The 22,020-nt window shown below is 37.8% G+C and overlaps 1 protein-coding gene across 1 annotated transcript; it reads left to right on the forward strand.

The window, feature by feature from the left end:
- Positions 1–12,562: 12,562 nt before the first annotated feature.
- LOC131244009 (GDSL esterase/lipase WDL1) lies at positions 12,563–20,276 on the forward strand. Its single transcript, XM_058243678.1, has 6 exons — positions 12,563–12,802; positions 16,275–16,352; positions 17,603–17,743; positions 17,833–17,909; positions 17,990–18,139; positions 19,857–20,276. The coding sequence occupies exons 1-6, from the start codon at positions 12,692–12,694 to the stop codon at positions 20,068–20,070; spliced, it is 771 nt and encodes a 256-aa protein (XP_058099661.1). The 5' UTR covers positions 12,563–12,691; the 3' UTR covers positions 20,071–20,276.
- The last annotated feature ends 1,744 nt before the right edge of the window (positions 20,277–22,020 follow it).

The following is a 22,020-nucleotide window of genomic DNA, read 5'->3' on the forward strand; positions in this document are numbered from 1 at the left end:
TGTAATGTGATCCACTTGAGATTGGGATATATCTAATTTTTGGTTAATATCATAAAATGATCTAGAAAAATATATGGATGGAATGGATGAAACATCATGGCGGGCCCACATAGCACCGACCATCAGCCATTGGCCGGTAGCAGGGGCCAGGGGGGTAGCCAATCCGTTTCTATTCATCACACAGCTTGGATTGTTGACTTTCTGTACTGTTGTGACCCGCCTTGTCTGCAATCGTTGCCTGTGAAGCCGGTTACACTACTTTGTGAGTTTTGCACCATTTTCAAAAAGGTGGCAGCTCATCCTCCTCACACGTGGTGCTACAGTACAGTAATGCATTACCATCAAAATGCGGGTCTCTACAGTTTGATGGAGAAGATCTCTAAAATTATACTAATCAAGTAGTCCTAACCGTTAATTTTTAGTGCCAATTGATTGGATGGTTAAAAGTAATGTAGTGAGTTTTTTATTTTTTTATTTTTTTGTCATGCTCCATCATAATTGGGTCAGCCATTCAGACAGTCTAAATTATTGTGCAACTATGCCACGTATATGGTTGAAAAGTTACAGTTACTTATTAAACAGGGCACCTCCTTATGGTCCCTGATCACACTAGTTTCCATCAAATCAAATAGTATTCGGACTCTTCATTCATTGCTGACCAAGTAATGTTAAACATACCACCTACCCTCGGTTTTACAGCACGTGTATATTGAAAAAAGTGACCTTGACTATTAAGGTTGGCACACTGATTAGATAGGTCATGTGTGTATGGGAGCCGATTAGGCGTGGCCCTTCATATATTTATTCCATATCCATGTTGTTCATCTGTTTTGCCGTGTCATTTTAGAACATGAACTCAAAAATGAATCCAATCCAATTTTTGAGTGGACCATATTATAGGAAACAGCGACGACTGTCCATCAATAAGATACAAAAGTTTTGGATGAAAATGGTATTTGTTTTATCCTTTCATTCAGGTTTATATGACCTTATCTACAGGTTTGCAAATAAACATTACGGTAGGGCCTATGAAGTTTTTAATGGTGGGGCATTCAATTACTACCATTACCTATAGTATGGTCCACCTGAGAATTGGATGGATGGCGTGGAAATAGAATGAATACATCCAAGGTGGGCCCCACAGTAAGGACCGCACTATCTTGGGTGAAGCTAGGGTGTACCTAATCTGCTCCCTAATTGTATGGGCCACATATTAATATCTTTCAACTGTCTTTTTCTAACAAGAGGTGCGCTCTCCCGTGGGCTCTGCGATATGTATCACCTCCAATCCATCAGATACATTCCCTCATGTTACCTCCATGATCTGAAAATCAGCTCCATCCGAAGCTCTGGTGTGCCATAGCATAGTGAACAAGGTGAGATGGGACTCCCGCTGTTGATTTCCACGAGGTCCCATCTGAGTTGCAGAATAGCTTCTCTTTCTTTTCTTTTTTTCTTTTTATAAATCCAGACTTTTCATCGACGCCAAGTGAAGGGTCTAGACAGCCCGAATTCCGTATACACAAAATGGTGGCCCCCCATGCAAATCAACCGTGGCCATCCCCTCTGAACTCATCCCCTTGTTCTGTGGCCGACCAGAGTTTTTGTTTGCAATGATTTTTGGGACTTACGGGTAATATGATTACATCACATGGGTCCGAGAATATCTGTCATATACTACCCTAGATAAGGGAGGCAGCAATACCACCGGAGCACGCCCCCTTCTAATAATACTTGAAAGTATTTCTTATTATCATTGATGGATATAATATTGGATGCATTCCTGTGTAATGTATCATTATGCTTGGTCTTCTAACATATAATGAAATATTCTTTGGGAAATTTTCTTATGGAAAGCTTCCCAATATTATGTGGTATGAGGACCTACAATTATGGGTGTGACCTATTATTGTATTTTTGAAGGATTTTAAAATAAAATGTTTCAAAACCTTTAAAAAAAAATAGATTGTTTTGAAAAGTATTGTTTTTTTAGTGTATTTCTTGTTTCACGTTCAAAATGCCAAAGAAAAACATACATATATAAGAGGGGAGTTTTGCATAGGGCTTGAGCCCCTTCTCATGAGGCATGTTAAAATTAAGATGAAAGTGCATATAGCACCAAAAATACAATCAGTAAGTTTTTGTTAATTTAAAACGTTTTTCCTTATTTAAGTTGCTTGGAATCTATTGGAAAAAGTTAGTAATCTATGATTTTGCATGTTTTGTATGCTCAATTATAGATTTTGATATTCAATAATTTGAATTTGGAACAAATAAAAAATTCGTAAAAAAAAAAAACATATTGAAAATTTACAAATTTCTCATTTAACTTGCAATTAAGTGCGGAAAAAATATGAGAGTATTTGGAGGGTTAGGATTGACATAACTTTTTGTAAATTATAAAAATAAATATTTTTAAAATATTTACACCGTCGATATGTTATGTATGCCTTGTATTATGTATTTATGAGTGCATGCTAATCTTAACATTGGTTACACATTTATTTATTTTTTAAATTATAACTATGTTTTTTAAATAAATGTTGGACATATTTGGCTTTTAAAATGTATTGTTTATGTTTCCGTACATTTTTTTAAAAATAATTTATAAATCAAATGAATTGATGTTGAAGATAGTTGCATGACTTCTATTAAACGGTACATAATTTAGGACCTTATACAAAAGTAATTTATTATGTGTACTTGTTTTGTGATTTTTTCAATTCTAAGTGTGTATTAACAATTTTTAACACCTAAAATATCATTAAAAAATTCAACTAATTTCCCAATATTTTTAAAAATAGTGATGCATTGCGCACAATATATGCAATATTTTTCATGTGATACTAATTAATACATTTTTGTATCCCAAGTTAGAAACATTGATGCATTGCACAATATATGTGATATTTTTCATGTGATACTTAATATGTTTCTGTATCCCAAGTTCGTGATATATGCATCATTATCAATACTAAAAACATTGATAAACCTACCATTTGATGTAAAAAAATTTTATTTTTTATTTTCATATTGTGGTGCTTCAATACGCTATCCATTAGATGAATGGAACTCATTTTTATCTTTAGGCAGTTTGGTGGGGATAGGATTGACTAGCATAGTTTATGGGCCTCCACGACCCTCATACATTTTAAAATAACGAGGGTGATAGTGTGAGCATGATTTGTACCACCCAAAACATGTCATGGACATAAACCACAATGTACTAAAATTATTGTATAAATAGACTATTGATAGTTAAAGAAAAATAGATGTGTTATAATAAATTGAGATTTGGAAGAAGCCTGCAAGCTATAACAAGGATGAAACTATGAAATGAAGGTAAGATGAAAATAGGTGGGACCCATTTTATTTATTTATTATTATTATTATTTTAAAATCAATGAATCCTACTTGATCTAAAGGTCTTGTGGAGCACCTAACCTTACATAACTTGAAAGAGTTCATTCAGTTTAATCTCATTTGATGTAATCTCATAGACTATCAGATTAAACTCTCGTTTGTTCATTGAACTACAGACTTATCATCTGTCATTTGCTATTTAAAATGTCGGTTGACAGCATATTTTTTCATGCCCACTTCTTCGATTTTATATTTCTTTTTTAAGGTGGCTCATATTTCAAATGAAATTATGTAATCATAGAATACATCAACAATACTAATCCGAGAGTGTACCAAGAATATACTTCTTGCATAGGTAGTCATCTTTATCTCATTTTTTTTTATACGTACAACAAATAATTTTGATTAATGAAGATCAGATGGGCTTTTTCATTGATCATGCAAGCTACATGTAGAGTGGTGATGTAGAAAAATATTTTATGCCTCCACCTTTTATAGTGTTGTTCGTCCAATGTATTTGATCAAATTGACTTAGTGCCAATTGAGGTAATTTTCAAGGTGATAAGGGTCATTCATATGAAAATTGTTAAAATCAAATCGTGAAATAATTTGTAAAAGTAAAAAGAACTTCAAACCTATTTAAAGATGACTACTAATGAAGAGGAATTCAAATCTTTTACTGAGGCTAAGCCCAGACCCAATCACTATCTTTGAGATAGTTCATGCCTCTCGATTTGTTTGATCGATGCGGCAAACACTTAGACATGCTACCTCTTGGATAAAACGCCCAACATACCTATCTCCAAAGTGCATAGGGCATAGATAGACCCAACATCCGATCATAGTGTAGCTTTGTATGCCAAGAAAAGGGCGAAAAAGAGATTACTATTTTTATATTATAATATTTGTTGTTGTTGTTGTTGTGCACTACCGAATTTGTTTTTGACCATTCTGTGTGGTTTTTGATCTATCGAAAAAGTTCCTCATATATAGACCATAAGGCATGACCGTTTTTAAGAAGGGAGTTGAAACAGTTGTGTTTCGGATTGTTGTTAGAAGCAATTGATGGGCTAAGCCGTAATGGACCCGTTTCTCACAGGAAAAATGTCTAGATTTAATGGGCCACATCAAAGTATGTGAGAGGCAGTTAAGAGATAGCTTGCAAATTCAAAAAATGAAATTTAAAATAAGACCCCTATAAAGGGTCTTGATGTAGCCATTCGAAGGTTGAATTTGTTGTTAATTGCTGTCTTAAATTTGTAAATCAATATACCTGTCGATGGCAGTTCAATGTCATTGAGCAGGATTCGATGCCATTGGTAAAATCCAGAATTTATCGAGTTGGTTACCGGGCACTTTAGGTGCCCTATTCAATGCCATCGAAGGTTGTTCGATGACATCGAAGGCCTGCTCGATGCCATCGGTAAAATTCAGAAAAATCATGTTTAGTTGTTGGAAAGTTTTAGTTGTTAGTTCGATGTCATTGAAGTCTCATCGAAAGTACCATCGAAAGTATGCACAGAGTTATAGATTTATGAATTTACGGGATTTGTTTTTTATTTTGATTATGATTTTCTTAAGGCTATATATAAGGGTGTAATCGGGTTTGGAGTGTATCTTAAAGCTTTCTAATTCGTTCATAGGGTTTTCAAGGGCTTATAAGCGGAGATTCGTAGCTTGTTCAGATTATGTATTCTATTTATCTGTTGTAATTTATGTTTTCATAGTGATATTTGTTGCTTTGTGCTGTGGTTTTTTTTTTCTCGAAAGAGTTTTTCTACGTTAAATTTGGAGTCTTTGTGATTGGGCTTGTTTGTGCTATTGGAATACTTTGCTTGATTCATCTCCGCGTGCTTCCGCAATTCCCCAGTAGAATCTTCCCCTATGCGCAGGAGGGTTAAAGGTTTACAGGCAAGTTTTTTTCACTAAGCCAGATTTGTGTCCACATACGAGGTTAGGCATAGCTTAGCACATTCACAAAAAGCTATAGAGAGATATCATATATGTACTCATTTTTTATTTCCATGTTTCCAACGTGGAATTAAACTTTTTGTAAAAACTGACAATGTACAAAACAAAAAAATTATTATTATTTCTTTCTTTTTTATTTGAAATATTTTAACAATATATGAGGTATAGGTGTTGAATATGAAGTTTTTAGAATGGTTCTTTGCTTAAATATATAGGAGGAAATGAAAAGATAATTCAGGTCTCATTGTTAGAAATGTGATTGGAGCAATATTGAGTACAATGTTTTAGTTTGATTCTCAACCATAAAGATGGTGGTTTTATTCCATTTTGTGTGTGTGTGTGTGTGTGTGTGTGTGTGTGTGTGTGTTGGTTACTAAATCCATAGCGCATGATTTGTGTGGGTAAAAGATTGCAACATGGAGATACATTTTCAAGTTGAGTGACTTGTAAAAGAATGGTTAGTATTCTGCTATTTATTATTTAGGTGGTAAAATATCAAGAAATGAGAGTTTGATCTGCTAGAGTTGTCATGCCTTCCTTTGTACCATACCCATGGCATTTGAAATCCTCCAAGAAGGGGCAAATTTTCTGCGATGGTCCATCCATAGTTGGATCAGCTATTTGGATGTTTTGGATTGCCATAAGACTATGCCATCTGTAATTTTACACCATCATATTTTCAAATGATCCAAAACTAGAATGGTGGCCACACATAATCTATAAGATTTTGATGGTGGTCGTTTCCATCCCAATTGTTATCTGTGGTGTGGACCGCCTACATTTAGCTAGGATGATTTGTTGGTAACACAGAGAGCTTGGAGTAATGGATTGGATGTGGACGCTACATCATTGTGGACCCTACACACTACATTGTAGAAAAAATTTATTCTCCAATACCTGTGGATCCTTTTAGGATTTGTAACCTTCTTTTATTCCAAAAGGAAATTGCCAAATACATTCACGTAATTACACGGTTCTTAGCAGCGAATGAATCCTCTGCAACATTGATAGAATTAAACATATTTTACAACTCCGTATGTGGGGCCCACTTTAATCTTTTCATGATATCCAATGGGTATGCCCAAAAACAAGGCGAATCCTATTCTCGGGTGAACCATGCTAAGTAAAAGCCATGAATAAAAAACATTTAAAATCATGTGTTGTGTCCCACCAGAATTTTGGAATGGATTCTTTTTGAGTTGCCTGTTAATAATGGTGAGGTGCATCTTATGAATTACAAAATAAGGTGGGCCCACATATCTAAACGGTTTTAGTGGGGGCCCATCTACGTTCTAGAACACGATGATTGTTGATATATGCTAAAAACTTGATGGGGCATATCTAATGAACGGTTTGGATGGCACTCACACATGATGAGGACCCAGTGCAGCTCGAACTAATGGCAGTTCCAACGCAGGTGATAATTCCTTCAGTTCATGAATATTTGCAAAGGTCGGCCCACAGGCAGGGCTAGTTTTTGTCTCAAAAATCACTCCTAGGGAACAATTCTATTCGTTTGATCTCTTGCTATTAAAGTTCCTTTTTTTCTCAGAGGAATTATTTGATAATCTGGATACGTGTGATGCTTGATACGCATGTGTTTAGAAAAAAAAAGGTACACGTGGCATGCATTTAGTCATGTTAAACCGACTAAACAATGTCCAAAGATATTATATTGAGAAGATATCAACCACGGAAAATAAATCATTCCTACAGAAATGATTGATTTTACAAGTGTGGTAGAGAAGCCGATTGATTAAGGAGCTTCTTCAACAAATGCTAAGGTGGAGATTTGTTATGTATATCTTAAATTCTATGTTACATTCCTATTGTCCCAGGGGCCCATAATGAGGACTCCCAAGCCTAAAATAGGAGAATTTTTGTTGTAGATTTTCCTTGTTTGGGTGAAAGCTTCTCTATAGGGTTTTTTGAGTTTGTTAGGAGTCATTTTGGTCCATGCCTAGTTGAATCAAACACTTGTATACAAGTGGTATACAAGTGCTTAAATATCTTCGCCTGGGGATGTATCTTCTTCTTTAAATTCTTGTTTGCTATTTTACTTTATTTTTTCTTCTTTAAATTCTTGTTTGCTATTTTACTTTATTTCTTCTTTAAAATCTTGTGCGCTATTTTACTTTATTTCTTCTTCTTATATATGCTTTCACATATCAAGGATTTGTGAATTAATTAGCTATCTCTATTATGTAGCAGCGACACTATTATGATCATCTCAAAGCCATTTAGTAGATTCTTAACAATCTTTGTAGGACAAGTAGCAATGGATATCACCATACGCAACCTTTCACCAGACAAGTGTAATGTTTAAGCTCTCCTGTCTGCCAGATTCGCACTTTTTTTTTCTTTTTTTTTTCTTTTTTGGACAATTGAAATATAATTGTTAATCAGATGAGGAACAAAGACAACTTTATGGTGTGATGGCGTGCCACTAATACAAAAAGAAAAAGAAGCTTTCGATTCTATTTGCCAAACAACCAAGTTAATTAGTAGGTTGTAACTTGGACGCCATATTACAGATAGAATAATTGTGAAATGGCAATCAGGAATATTCTAACGTTGCTGTTCCAAGCAAAAGGCTTGTTGGACATGCCAACTGCAGAAATGTGGATTGATTTACATGTGCCACTGATGATGTGTTTCTGATCATCAGCTTTAAGGACATCTATTAATTACTATATCTGCCTACTAAATGCATTATTCTATCTCATCAAAATGATGTGTTTTATAGTGCTGAAAACTAGGTTTGACGATAAGTATGTGGTCACATTCTTCAAAAGCTTCATTGATTTCTGGCTCCTAATTAGTATGCTTGAGAGCATGTAGCATCATAACATGCTCTGGACTTGTTGTGGTAGAGATGCCGTTCCTTCTCCTTGCTTAATTGCCCAATGTCAGAGCTGGAGCAGGAGCAGATTCATGTCCTGGAGTGTGAAATTGGCACTTCTAAAAAATTCAAGAACCGGAAATTAAACATGAATTATATTAATATTAAGCAGTCCGTTGTGTTTATACTCACAAAAGCAGGAAAAAAAAACAAACATATTTAGTGGTTACCTTTACAGAACTAATAAGATCTGAATTTAAAAAATGACAAAGCATACAAATAGTAGAAAATTATCCGAGTTAAATAAAATTAACATGCAGTCACCTCCACCTAATATATAGATTTTTTATTTTTATTTTTTGTGATGAATTCCATATTATATTCAATCACCAAAGAATAAAATAGGAAATATCTTAATTGCTGAAATAAGAACAAATATGAGTTTTAAGGGTCTCCTGATGGAAACAGTATATAAATCCTCATGCAACAGTTTCAAACGCCTGATTACATCTGCTATCTTAGACATAGCTTGCATATGCTTTTAAGTCCACCCACATGTTATTTTTTCACATAGCTAACATCTTTCTGTGGTCGTTTTTGTTCAGAAAGTGTGGAAAGGACAATACAATGCATTGAACAGTTTCAGTTTTAGGCATCCTTGTTTGCAACAGTTGCTTAGAATGCAAATATGCAGACAATTCAAATGACCAACGCAGAGCACAGGGACCGCCTAAACAATGAGCTATTACTTGGTTCTTTCTGTGAACTACTTGGGCCAGTCCGACCATGTCAAGAAAAAAAAAATGCAGATTAATCTGGGAAATTGAGATTTTGTAATAGCACAGATTTAATATGTAATTCTTGCTGCAAAAATGCTAGTCTATACAACATAACACCAGCCATCCCAATCTAATGATAAATGAGGTCTTGGTTAGCAAAGCTTTTTTTATGTAGTTAATTACATTTTCTACGCTCTGTCCTTATTAAGAGTGTTTGTATTAAAAAGAGAAAATGGACAAGAACATATTATGTGCTATGAAGAAATGATAAGATGCAACAGCTGTATTGATATAGCCATTTCTTTTGGATCTACAGCATTTTCTGATCCATGAAAGGAAGATGGTCACTTGGTATGAAAATCAAGCTGATCCACTCATTGGGTGGGGCACAAAGAATGAACTTACGGGGCACGACCAACCCAGTAAGTGAATCAGCCAGATTTTCATTCCGGGTGATTATAGTGGTGTGGCCCACCTTTTGCATGACCGGGTATTCTACAAATGTGACACATTGCACAGATAGGAAATGGCTGCATCAATACAGCTGCTGTATCTGATCATGTTTGCTCTGATTATAATGCTGGTTGAAGATGCTGAATGGTGGGGAGTTTTGGGTCCATTGGGTGTCCTGGCCAATCGAAAAGGTTAAGATGCAAGTAAACTAACCAATGCAAAATGTTATTGACCCATTTAAATTGATGGGGAGCTCAGAGCTGATTCTGGTATGGGGTAATAGATGGGTGGGCCCCATCTGGTTGCAGAGGAATCATGTGATTTCTTTGAGTGTCTGACTGCATTAGATGCATCGCCCACCGTGGATTGTGCATCTTCAGTGGTAGATGCTAATAAGCGGGGGATTGAATAGAAATGAAACAGAAAAACGAATTAAGAAACAAAGAATTTTGGTTGTGAGATTTTTGTAAGAATCAAAATTCAGCAGAGGTCTCAGTAGACGGAAATACAGGGTGAAATCAAGGTGGTGGGCCTCTCTTTTGAGAGGGTTGGTTGATGCACTTTCCTCTCATCTATTTTTTCTTCTAGTGTAGTTAGTGCATGTGTTAAAAAGCCGTTGAGGCCTACTCTTACCATAGCATTACTCTGTTTTCTGCTTTTGTTCAGTATGATTTTCTAACAAGGGGCACACTGTGCAACACAAGCTCTGTGGCTCCAGAAGCACTGTTCATGTGACATCTCCTCTTGAACATCAGTTCACCAGCTCATGCCAGGGACGTGAGCTGGAAAAAGAGGCAGATCTAAAACTCAAAGTCGGCCACACAGTAGTAAATAGTGGGGATGGGAACCCGCTGAGGCAACTCATGAATTTTATATGCCATACAACCCCTTCATAAGGGGACGCCCACTAGTAGTAGCCTGATCGAAAAATGGGGTGTGGGTCCTCATCTTCACTGTTTCCTGTGGTGTGGCCTCGGTGGGGCCCACAGAGCCTTCTGATGCAGGGAAGCGGATTAGGTAAGACCCTGGACTCACCTAAGACGATGTGGCTCTTACTGTGGGGCTCACCTCAGTGTATGTATTCTGTATCCACGTGGTCCGTCCGTTTTTTCAGGTCGTTTTATCAAGTGGACCATGATCTAAAACCTTTGTGGAAATCAACACTGTTTCCTCTGGTATTGTCCACCTTATAATTGTACCTGCTTCATTTTTGGGGTGATGCCCTAAAATGATTTTGAAAAATGGATGAATTGTCTCGAAACAGAGTACATATATCAAGGTGGCCCCCACAGTAAGTGCTGCACCGTCTTGGGTCACTCGGGTTTTCACCTAATCAGCTCCACCGTTGCACAGACTTCTTCAAAAGAAAAGGTCAGGAAGACACGTGCTACACACACATCACCAAGTTCCTTGAGCCCCATCGTGATGTCTGTGTTATATCCATAGTCTATCCATTTTATGAGATTATTTTAGGACATGATCCCAGAAATGAGACAAATCTAAAGCTCAAGTGAACTACTCAGCAGAAAGCATTAGGGATTGAACGTCTACCATTAAATGCTTTGTAGAAAGCAGTAGGTATTGAATGTCTACCATTGAATGCTTTATGAGGATGATAGAAGTTTTGGATTAAGTTGATATTCATGTTTTCCCTTCAACGCAGACTGTGTGACTTTACAAACAGGTTATATGTTAAATAAACATCACGGTGGACCATACAATGGGCGTCATTGTTCCACTGTTTTGTATGGTGTGGTATACTTGAGCTTTGGATCGGCCTCATTTTTGGGCCCTTATTGTGGCACAGTGCACTTGAAATTTGGATCTATTTGAGCCATGCTCTAAAATGATCTTGAAAAATGAACGGACGGTGCAGATATAACACATACACATCATGGAGGCACCCACTTGGTGACGTCAACGAACCAGAGGTGAGTGGTGTGTGGCGCACCACGCAATCCGCTTAGAGGTGAGTGGTGTGTGGCGCACCACGCAATCCGCTTCCGTAGTGGGAGTGGGTTCGGTGAGTCATTGATTGTCAACCACCAAGACCGTTGGTTGATGGCGCTGGAAAAGTTGTTGGGGAGATTGAACAGTACCGGAATCCTCTACTACACCAAGAGAGCTAGCTGTTGTACTCCGTCTAGTTTTATCCCATACTCTAGTGGTGCAGAGAAAAAAATCAGCAATATAAATATCTCAGTTCAGAGAACCATAGAGATGGATGTCAACCATAGTTTTAGTTTTGTGCATGGAGCCATCATATATCTTTCATCAAATCCGTTAATCAGGCGTAACTTACAGGATGATATCAAAATGTTAAAAAATAAAATCAAATAAAATCAGCTGGATTCAAATGCTCTGCATCCGCACCATCTGAACTTAGACGTCTACGAGAAGCGCTACATTGTTCCCATCGGACTGGGGCCATTAGAATTTTCAAGCTGGATGATATTTTTATGTAAGGTTAAAATAATGGCTATCACCTGATGGACAGGGTGGATTTACATATAAAACATGGTGTCCCCAACGGTGCTAGGGTGTTACGCGTTGGACTCCAGTCGCATAGTTTAGAACACAGATGCGTTTGAGCTCTGTGGGCCCACCATGATGTATGTGTTATATCCACACCGTTCATCCATTAAAAATAAAAAAATCATTTTATAGAATGAGCCCAAAAATTAGACAGATCCAAATAGTACCACACTACAGGAAATGGTGAGGATTGAACGCTTACACTTGAGAATTTCTTGGTGGCCACGGAAGTTTTGGATCAGACTGATATTTTTGTTTTACCTTCATCCATGTCTGTGTAATCTCATGAACAGGTTGGATGACAAATAAACATTTTGGTGGGCCCTGGGAAGGTTTCAACTGTAGATGTCATTGCCCCATTGATTTATGTGGTGTGATCCAAATGAGGGTTGGATCTGCCTCATTTTTGGGCTTATTCCCTAACATGATCTGGAAAAATGGATGAACAGTGTGGATATAACGCATAAATCATGGTGGGTCCACAGAACTTTGCCACGCCAACATAGTACCGACGTGGGTGGTGTATCGTGAACCAAGAGTTCGGTTCGATTCGATTCCCACGCATACATCTGCGGACGCAAGCGGTCCCATGCCGTATTTATGTCAGTTGAATGCGGAAGGACGAGTAAGCGGAGCAGAGCGAGGGGTGATGAAATCAGCTCTTCTCTACCTCTCTTGAAAAAATCCCTCTTATTTTTCCTTGTTTGCGAGAGAGAGAGAGAGAGAGAGAGAGAGAGAGTTGAAGAGGATGGTGGGACCTCAACGCCCTCTCTTCGTTCTCTTCGGTTCTTCCATCGTCCAGTTTAGTTACAGTAATGATGGATGGGGATCCATTCTCTCTGACCTCTATGCCCGAAAGGTACCATCCTTCCCTTCAATTTTCTTCTCCTTCAATCTCGTATTTTAATCAAAATACCATGCTCGCCAATGCCCCTTTTACCAAACTGGCAAATAAAAGTTGATGGTTGTGTATGGAGCCACATACCATCTTCTCTTCTCTTCTCTTCTCTTCTCCTTTGTCATAAACTGATTAATGCACGTCACTCCAGCATTTTCACTTACAGTTTGGAAAATACGATCATTAAAGAAGTTGGAAACGATTTCCCATGCAGAGAGTTTTAAGAACCTAACCAATTAGCAGCAGACGTCCCCATCAGCCGACTCTGTGGCAGCACTCATTCTGGCCTCTTTTCCAGGTAGCCCTTTCCAGGGCATGGCAGCTTCATTCTGGTTATCCAGTTAACCCTTTCCACTTGACGGCTGCAGTCTGGTTGTCCAGGTAGCCCTTTCTATGTCGTGGCAGCTTTCACTCTCGTCTCCCCTTTCCACAGGTTTCCCCTTTCGTGACTAAAACACATGACCTGGTGTTGGCTCTGATACCAATTGTTTAAGAACCTAACCAATACACCATAAGCCCCAGGACTGATGGAACATGTCAACCTATGTTCTTTTAACTGTTGGAATCGTAACAGAGAACCAAAAGGGTTGCTCCATCCAACATAATTGGGGAAGAAACACTGACATGTTATTGTCTTGGAGCTGCCAAAAAATTCCTTTCTTCTTTAAACACTAAGGAGATTTCTCCTTCACCAATCAAGGGGTTGGAGAATCTCTCTGTTACGATCCCAACGATTAGCTTGATGCGTTCCATCTGTCCTGAGGTTTTTGGCACATTGGTTAGGTTCTTAACAATTGGTGTTAGAGCCAACACCACGTCTTGTATTCGAGTCATGGAAGGGGCGACCTGTGGAAAGGGCTACGTGCACAACCAGAGTGCAGCCGCCAAGTGGAAAGGGGCTACCTGGATAACCGGAGTGCAGCCGCCATGCCCTGGAAAGGGTTACCTGGAAAAGAGGCTAGAGTGAGTGCCGCCACAGAGTGGGCCGCCGCGGACGTGGGCTGTTGAGCATGGTGGAATGTTACGATCCCAACGATTTAAAGAGCCTAGCTTGATGTGTTCCATCAGTTTTGGGGCTTTTGGCATATTGGTTAGGTTCTTAACACTCACAGATTCTGAAACATTGGCCTCTCTAGGCCCAACAAGTCCAGAGAAGGACACATGGAGGAGCATTCTTTTCTCATCCCTGAAAATTCCTTAGAAGAGAAACTGTCAAAGTTAAGCTTCAGCTACCCGACCCATGGATACTCCAATTCACATCCTCTTTCATCCTCAACTCTTCATTATGATCCACCAGATACCACTTTCCAATGGGGAAACTCCTCAAAATATCACTATCGAAGATCTGCCTATTACAAAGCTCCCATTAATGTGGACTATCAACTCAAGGAAGCTAATAATTCTCTAGGATCTGGTTGCAAACCTCACACGGTACTTAAGGAATCCATGAATCCTCTGTATTCCGGTTGTAGACATCCCCCAATCAAACCTTGTAGCCTCGATTTGGCCAAGTCCAACTCTTAGACAAGTTTAGAGATATTGCCACTTTTGCGAGGAATTTTTTAGATTAGTATTTCCTCTGCTTGATAAATCCAATCTTGTTCTCAAGAAACTGCAGCCTAGAATAATATTCATGCAAAATATTGCTAAAACTGTCTCCCTTAGATATGTGCATTTGCTGTTTACCAAGTCGTCAGCAAAGCTTGGGCAATGAATAGAGTTTTCCCTTGTTCATGTTTGCTTATGAGTTGCGTTTTTGTTTAGGGTTATATTCTTTGGTTGATTTCTCCCCAGTGAGTATATAATACTAAGTCTTTCACTTGTGGAAAAGCCTGCATTTGGAATTCTCAATACTTATAATTTCAGTTTTCTTTTTTATCTTTCATGCTTTTGATAATTAGTGTTCATTTAACTTGTCATTTTAGTTATTAACCTTGTTAGTACCATTGATAAGGTTCTTTTTCTTTAGTTTGAAAGTTCTGCAAGAGATATCTTCTTCTCTAAATGTGACATTTTCATTATACTAAATATCATATGAGTCTGCAATATTAGAAGTCTCGTGATCATTTTCTCCCATAGAATCTATGTCACTTCGATTCCAATTATTGAGCTCCGGGCTCTGAAAATCCTAGAACTTGCTTGCACAACATATGTAACAAGAAGACAAGAAGGATACGGTCAAAGAAGATGAGAAGAAAAGAGAATAATTGTTTTTACTCTTTGAAAGTGAATTTTTATCTAACATAAGTCGAAACTCTACCTAGTCCTTCTGATCCAGTATTCTTTCTTCACCACAAGTCCCTTTGTTCAACCCGTCTCAAGAAAAGACTCCATCCAGGCACCTCTCTTTCTAAGAGAGTAATAAAAAATGTATTATGTGCCGACCTCGATTAAGGTCTAGTTTCTCTTCAACTAATTCTTGAGGTTGTTTCCTATTCAAATCTCAAACTAAAGCCAATTTCTACCAAGTACAAACCCTCAACTGCATTGGTATCCTAGAATAAGTAGCAATTAATGATTTTTACCTTATCAAAGCAAATCGATAGCCAGAAGTCACTGAAAACAACTGAAACTAAGCCAAACTGACTCAAGGTATCCTGATTTACACTTCCCACTATAGGACCTTTATTATAGGATTTCTCTAAAGAGACTATCCAAAATATTAGCAACAAAGAAATGAGAATGCTGCAGGGAAAATGGGTTCCCGATACAAAGAGCCACTCAATAAACTCCCACTTTGGTTAAAACATCTGTGATGTCATTATCTCTCTACCAACACAGACAAATGAAATGTTTATCCTGGAGGTGTTGTCATGGATTTTATTGGAAATGGAAGATAGTCTCGGGGTTTGCCCACGCAAAGTGACCTGAGAAATAACATTTTTAGAATCCCCTGGCACAATCAAGGGACTGGAGAAATGATTACTAAAAATTATTAGGCCTATTTGGTAGATGCCTAAAAATGAATTCATCTCATTTTAGTTAACAATAATGATCTATTAGAGATTTGGATCTCTAATACATCATTACTTATAACATGAACTCATATATATTAGAGATCAAGATCTCTAATACATAATTACTGTTAACTAAATTGCGATGAACTTTTAGGCATTTACCAAACACAAACAGGGGCTTAAGATTTCGCTATGAGCAAGCCAACATGCTTTGCTAATCCTTTTCTTGCCAGGAGAAAGACATCACATTTGCACCCTTGTTGCTTTTCAGTAAATTGCTGATTTTCAAACGCTGAACTATCAAAGGTTAAACTTCCAACTCCCGATTGGGGATCCTTCCACCCTGCTAACATAGTCACCTTGGTCTCATCACTTTCTCCTATACTATTTTCTTCTCCTATTTCTGTTTGGCCATTTCTTTATATAACTACCATCTTTTGATGGAGCAACTTATGTTTCACTTTAATTCGGTATAGGCAGACATTTTGTTCCGAGGATATTCTGGGTGGAACTCAAGGCGTGCGGTCCAAGTTCTTGATCAAATCTTCCCAAAGGTATATGTTTGTTTGCTAATGTTAGATAGATACATCGATTTATATGACTACCCTTTCAGATCCCTAACTATTATTTTGACGACATGTATTGTTGATTAGCTCCAATGATATGCCTTTTAAATGTTCTTGCTTATCTGATTGGTTGACCTTTGCATACTTCCACAGTACTGCTGAATTGTCTATCATTTTGTTTAACTTGGGGATGTGATGAAGTCTTTGGTGCTGATGCTGTCCAGTTTCCCAAATAAAAAGGAAACAATTTGGTCATGTGAATGGAACACTGCGACTATCATAATTGTTTTATGACTTCATTCAGTTTTCCCTGAGGCGTGGTTATATCTTCCTAGGAGAAATCTATCCAAGTGCAAAACCTTGTTAGTAAAGCACTATTGAACAGAACATGCTGACACTATCATGCCAATGGCAATTCTTCTGCATACTTGTTTGGCACATGGTATATGTTAATTCATTCTTTCCCTTCACTGAGATAATGTACATCGTAGGAACAAGTTGATTGACATTTTGTTCATGATTCATAATCAGCTTTTTCCCTGATAAGTAGCAGAGTTAATTGTTGTGGGAAATATCCACTGGAAAGTCAGGTTCTGCTAAACTGCTCCTTTGGCTGGAAATTCTGCTACCTGATCAGCCTTTCGTAAAATGTAACTGAAAGAAGCTGTTTCACCACTTGAAAGTTCCAAAATCATAATGCTTGTTACCTCTATTGACCTGGACTCCTCTTCAGTTCCCATGCAATGGTAATATTTGCGAGTCATTTTCATCGTGGAGATTACCTGCCAACTTAGCAAGCTTTTCAATTACTCAGGAAAATTTTCCAAGTGGAGATAGAGAGATTCCTATTCTTCTATTTTTTTTTGAACACTTCTTTTCTTTTCTTTTTGTCGAACGCTACAAACTTATAGATTATAGCATAAGCCTTTTAAATAAACAAAAGCTCAATCTGGTGCTTCATGAAGTTTTGAGTCGACTCTTTCTTTTTAAAAAAAAAAAGAGAAAAGAGAAAGAAAGAGAAAGAAAAATAAAAAAGTTTTGATTTGACACTTGGGCCTTTATTGAGTCCAAATCAAGTTTCCATATTTTAAGTCTCACCATTAGCTTGTAATTTATTTTTTGGGACATCTCGCCTGTTTCCTTTATTCTGCCATGTTAGTTTCATGTTTCATGATTCAGTTGCTATCTTGTATTTGTTAAAATTTTGTGACCATGTTGCATCCTTCTCTTTGTTCTAGGATGCAACCGTGCAGCCTTCGTTAGTGATAGTTTACTTTGGAGGTAATGATTCAATGGGATCTCATTCGTCTGGCCTAGGTCCTCATGTACCACTTCCAGAATACATTGAAAACATGAGAAAGATAGCAATTCATCTCAAGGTAATCTTTTTTCATGTAGACATTATCTTGTCACTCAGAATATGGTTTTTAGTGCATGAATTCTAACAAATTGAATATTTTATGGTCAGAGCCTTTCGGAAAAAACCCGAATTATTTTTCTCACCTGTCCTCCTGTCAATGAGGAATTAATTAGCCAATCAACTAGGTGATACAATGATTATCCTTTTATTATTATTTTTGTTGCTTAGAGTTCGACTTTTGACTCAGCCTTTGCTATGATATCAGCACTATATTCACTAGGCTGGGACGAACAAATGAGGCCTGTGGAAGATACTCAGAAGCATGTATAGATATGTGCAAGGAGATGGACTTGAAGGTCATTGATCTTTGGACTGCAGTCCAAAAGAGAGAGAACTGGAGAGAGACTTGTTTTATGTGAGCTTGCTTTCTTATTTACGCTATTTCTGGCAGGTTTCTTTCACTCATTCACATTTTTATTATTCATCAGCTTGCTACTCAGCTTCTTTTAATGCATATTTGCGAGTTAGTAAGTGGATCCAGACAATTTGTTTTTAGTACAGTTTTTCCTGTCTGATACCATGTATGAGTATTCTTCCCTCTCTTTTTGGCATGGATTGCATCTCTAGATCCTTGAAGTTTATATATATATATATATATATATCTTAAGTTAAGACATCTGTTTTCTATGAATAACAAAAAAAAAAAAAAATCAATTAAAGACTTCCAATTTTTTTATTCTCCCTTCTTTGTGATAGAATGCTGTGCCACATTATTTAGGAAACTGTCAAGATTAAGTTGTCTTTTCAATGTGAACTTGATACAACCAAGGGATGTCTGGATTTAACAGCTGCACATAAGAATCTGATCACGTCTTTTTTCATCCAAAATCAGTCTTTCCTCATATTATTCCATGCTCAAGCTGATCATCTGAGAAGAACGGTGGTCATATAGTTGTTGGTTGGTAAAATAAACTTGATTAAAAACACGAAGATGTATGTCCAGCTTAAGGTGAAGGAAAATGAACAAGGGGCTTGGAAATTGCTGCTTAAATCATATGATAAGAATAAGAATAAGAATAACCTATATAAGAGAGTGAGAGGGCCTTCTGCTATGGAAGCAATCATCAGAGGTGGGCATTTTCTTTCCAGACTTTTGAATGGAAAGTCGATTCCCATAAACCAGTTACAATCTGGAAGGAGGTTGGGTTTTTTTTTTTTTTTTTTTTCAGAATCTGCATCTAAACCATCCCAACTCTTCCTGCATGCAGCTAGCCATCTGCAGAACATATCACCAGCATGTAGCTTATGTAACAAGGAGACTATATTCACCAAATTTCATTTTCAGATAGACGTGATAGCAAAAGCTTGTTGCTGCAAGAATGAGTGGAAAATCCCATAAACTGTTGGACTTCAGTAACGTGAGAGAGGCAATACCATCATGCATTCTGCAGATGGAGGATAGTATCTGTGTGTCTTGTTCTATACAGGACCAATGCGAGTTCAGTTCACCTGGGAAAAAAAAAAAGTATAAAGCACAAATGAACATTAATGACTTGGAGCCTGTAAACAGAGGCAAGCATTTGTAACTGCTTTAGAACTTGACATCTTTGTACCTATGCTAATCTGGTAACTGTGGTTTAAATTGACTAGTTCTGTAATGGATGGGTGCAGATTCTCTCTGCAAGTGTTATCTTTCTTTTCATTTTTCTTTGGCAATTCCAAGTTTACCATTGATTATTGAAGTGGAAGAACTTCACTTTGATAGAGACTGGTTTTTTGACATCCATCCCAAGTCTTTCAAAGCAATGGAGTCATTGCCAGGTTTACCATAGACTACTGAGCTGGAAGAACTCCCCAGTTGTCGGATATCAGTGGATGGACCTGGAAATGACTCCATTGCTTTGAGTTATCTAGTTGTTTTTTTTAAAAAATAAAAATAATTTTTTTTTTTTTGTCAGAAATGGTGTATGGATTTTCAATTGATATTTTCCATTGCATTCTAATGGTACCTGCGATTTTTTGTTTACCACTGAGCCATGGAACCGGAACCCCCCTTCTTCATTATTGATTGAGATAGTAGTATAATAACCAAAGACATGCAGTGATTGTGCTTTGTTTGTGACTGGTAACAGAGATGGTATTCATTTTTCGTCTGAGGGGAGCAACGTAGTTGTGGAAGAAATACTCAAGGTCCTCAAGGAGGCCGAGTGGGAGCCGTCTTTGCACTGGAAGTCAATGCCAACTGAATTTGCAGAGGATTCACCGTACGATGTTATTGCAATAGATGGAAAGACGACTATCAACATTTCTGAGTGGGCTTTTCACAGGAAGATCCAGTGGGACTGAGATTGAAGATTTTTTGCCTTTTTCTGCTATCAGTTGGTGCCGTATGAACGGATGTGATTGCTTCTTACTCATTCTGATAATTAAAGATACAAATGGATGTCTTTTGAAAACAAACTTTATTGGCCCTGATTAAAGGTCGTCCTGGCACTTAGCACAGGGAGGATTAAATATCTTCTAAAAAGTGTACTTGGTTATTAGGAAGTTCATTCCTAGTTCTTGTTTTTTTTCACCCCCTAAAAACATCATGCTAGCTAAACCGTGCCAGTGAGCTTGGTGCTACAGTCCACCTTCTTTTCTTTTCCAGAAGCAAGTGTTGGATCTGCCAGAATAAGAGAAACTCGATTCAACTGTGGAAAAAATAATAATAATAAAAAGCTCTACAGCCCATTGCTACACTAGCCTTCCTGACATGTCAAAACGCCTCTGATACTGCCCTGCCATGCATGCCAATTTGGTGAGATCCGAGACATTCATCTGCCTCAATGCCCGGCAATGGGGAATATGTGCAGGGATTGGGCTGGACTCTGGACTTCAACTCACCTTAATTAAATGCAATGTTAACGAATGCAGTAGGCCAAATTAAGACTAGACCAAGGAATTAATAGCAAGTCTTGTGCTATAGGTAAGGGTGGCAATAGGGCAGGTAGCCCGCCCAACCTGGCATTGGTACAGGCATGGACCCACTAGCCTAGCTGAATCAATTTCCAGGCTGGGCTTGGACTCTAGTCATCTCAGTCCGACCGGAGTTTATATGTACAAGTGTTACATGTGTTATATCCTACAAATAAGCCATTCCAATCCTCAGTCAGACAACGTATCCAGCTTGAATGTATACATTTGGTATCATTCCTCCAAAATGTTTATACATTTGTGCATGTGTAGCCCATGTGATCAACGATGTATCAGAAGCATTATAGTAGACCTAGCCGGGGTCAAATCCTAGCCCAACCAATTTTTAGTCTTGGGCCTGCTCTGTTAAGCTGGCCTGGCCTAGCCTACCCAGCTCAACCCTGGCCCCTAAATATAGGTATAACCATCAGTCTTACAAGCTGACCCCTGTGAGTAACGTATGCTGATTTTCAAAGTAATCGGGGATGAGCATCCCTTGTGGGGACTTATTTCCCAGACACCAAAGACCCATCTAGTCAAGAGTGACACATCCTTGGATTTTTTATTTTTTCATATGTAATTAACTTATATTATCACTTATGGTCCATTAGCACTCAATGTTAATTTATACACGGGTGGTACCTGTAAATAACCACACAAGTCCGATTAATCAACCGTAGGAAGCCAACGAATCCGCCCGATAACTTGAACACTAAATTTAGCTCCATGATTTATTCATTTGTGGGGCCCACCCTGATATGCACTCGAAATCCAATACATATACCATATAATGTCCTGAATTTTCACTGTTTTGGATTTCAAAAAATCTTTGAATATTTTTTAATATGTAATTAACTTATATTATTACTTATTAACCATTAGCACTCAATGTTAATTTATATACGGGTGGTACCAGTAAAGAATCATACAAGTCCGATTAATCAACCATAGGAAGCCAACGAATTCGCTCAATCACTTGAACGCTAAGTTTAGCTCCATGATGTACTCATTCGTGGGGCCCACCCTGATATGCACTTGAAATCCAATACATACATTATGTATGGCTCCTCATGTTCTGTTGGGTGCCTAAAAATCAGGTCGGTCTAAAATTAAAGTGGGCCACACCATGGGGAACGGCTAGGATGGGATACTATTTAGAGGGTGTGGAGTCCACCTTGTTTTTAGTCACTAATGAATGAGAGGCCATTCCAAAACTCAGGTGAGTCACCCCCATGTGATTTTTAAGTTTTAGCTACGAATATAAATGATGTGGCCAACCAGAGTGTTGGATCGGCTTGATTTTTCGTTTCCAAGGAGAAACTGATGGGAATCATTTGATGG

The sequence above is a fragment of the Magnolia sinica genome, chromosome 4, assembly GCF_029962835.1.
Source record: "Magnolia sinica isolate HGM2019 chromosome 4, MsV1, whole genome shotgun sequence".
NCBI classification, from domain to species: Eukaryota; Viridiplantae; Streptophyta; class Magnoliopsida; order Magnoliales; family Magnoliaceae; genus Magnolia; species Magnolia sinica.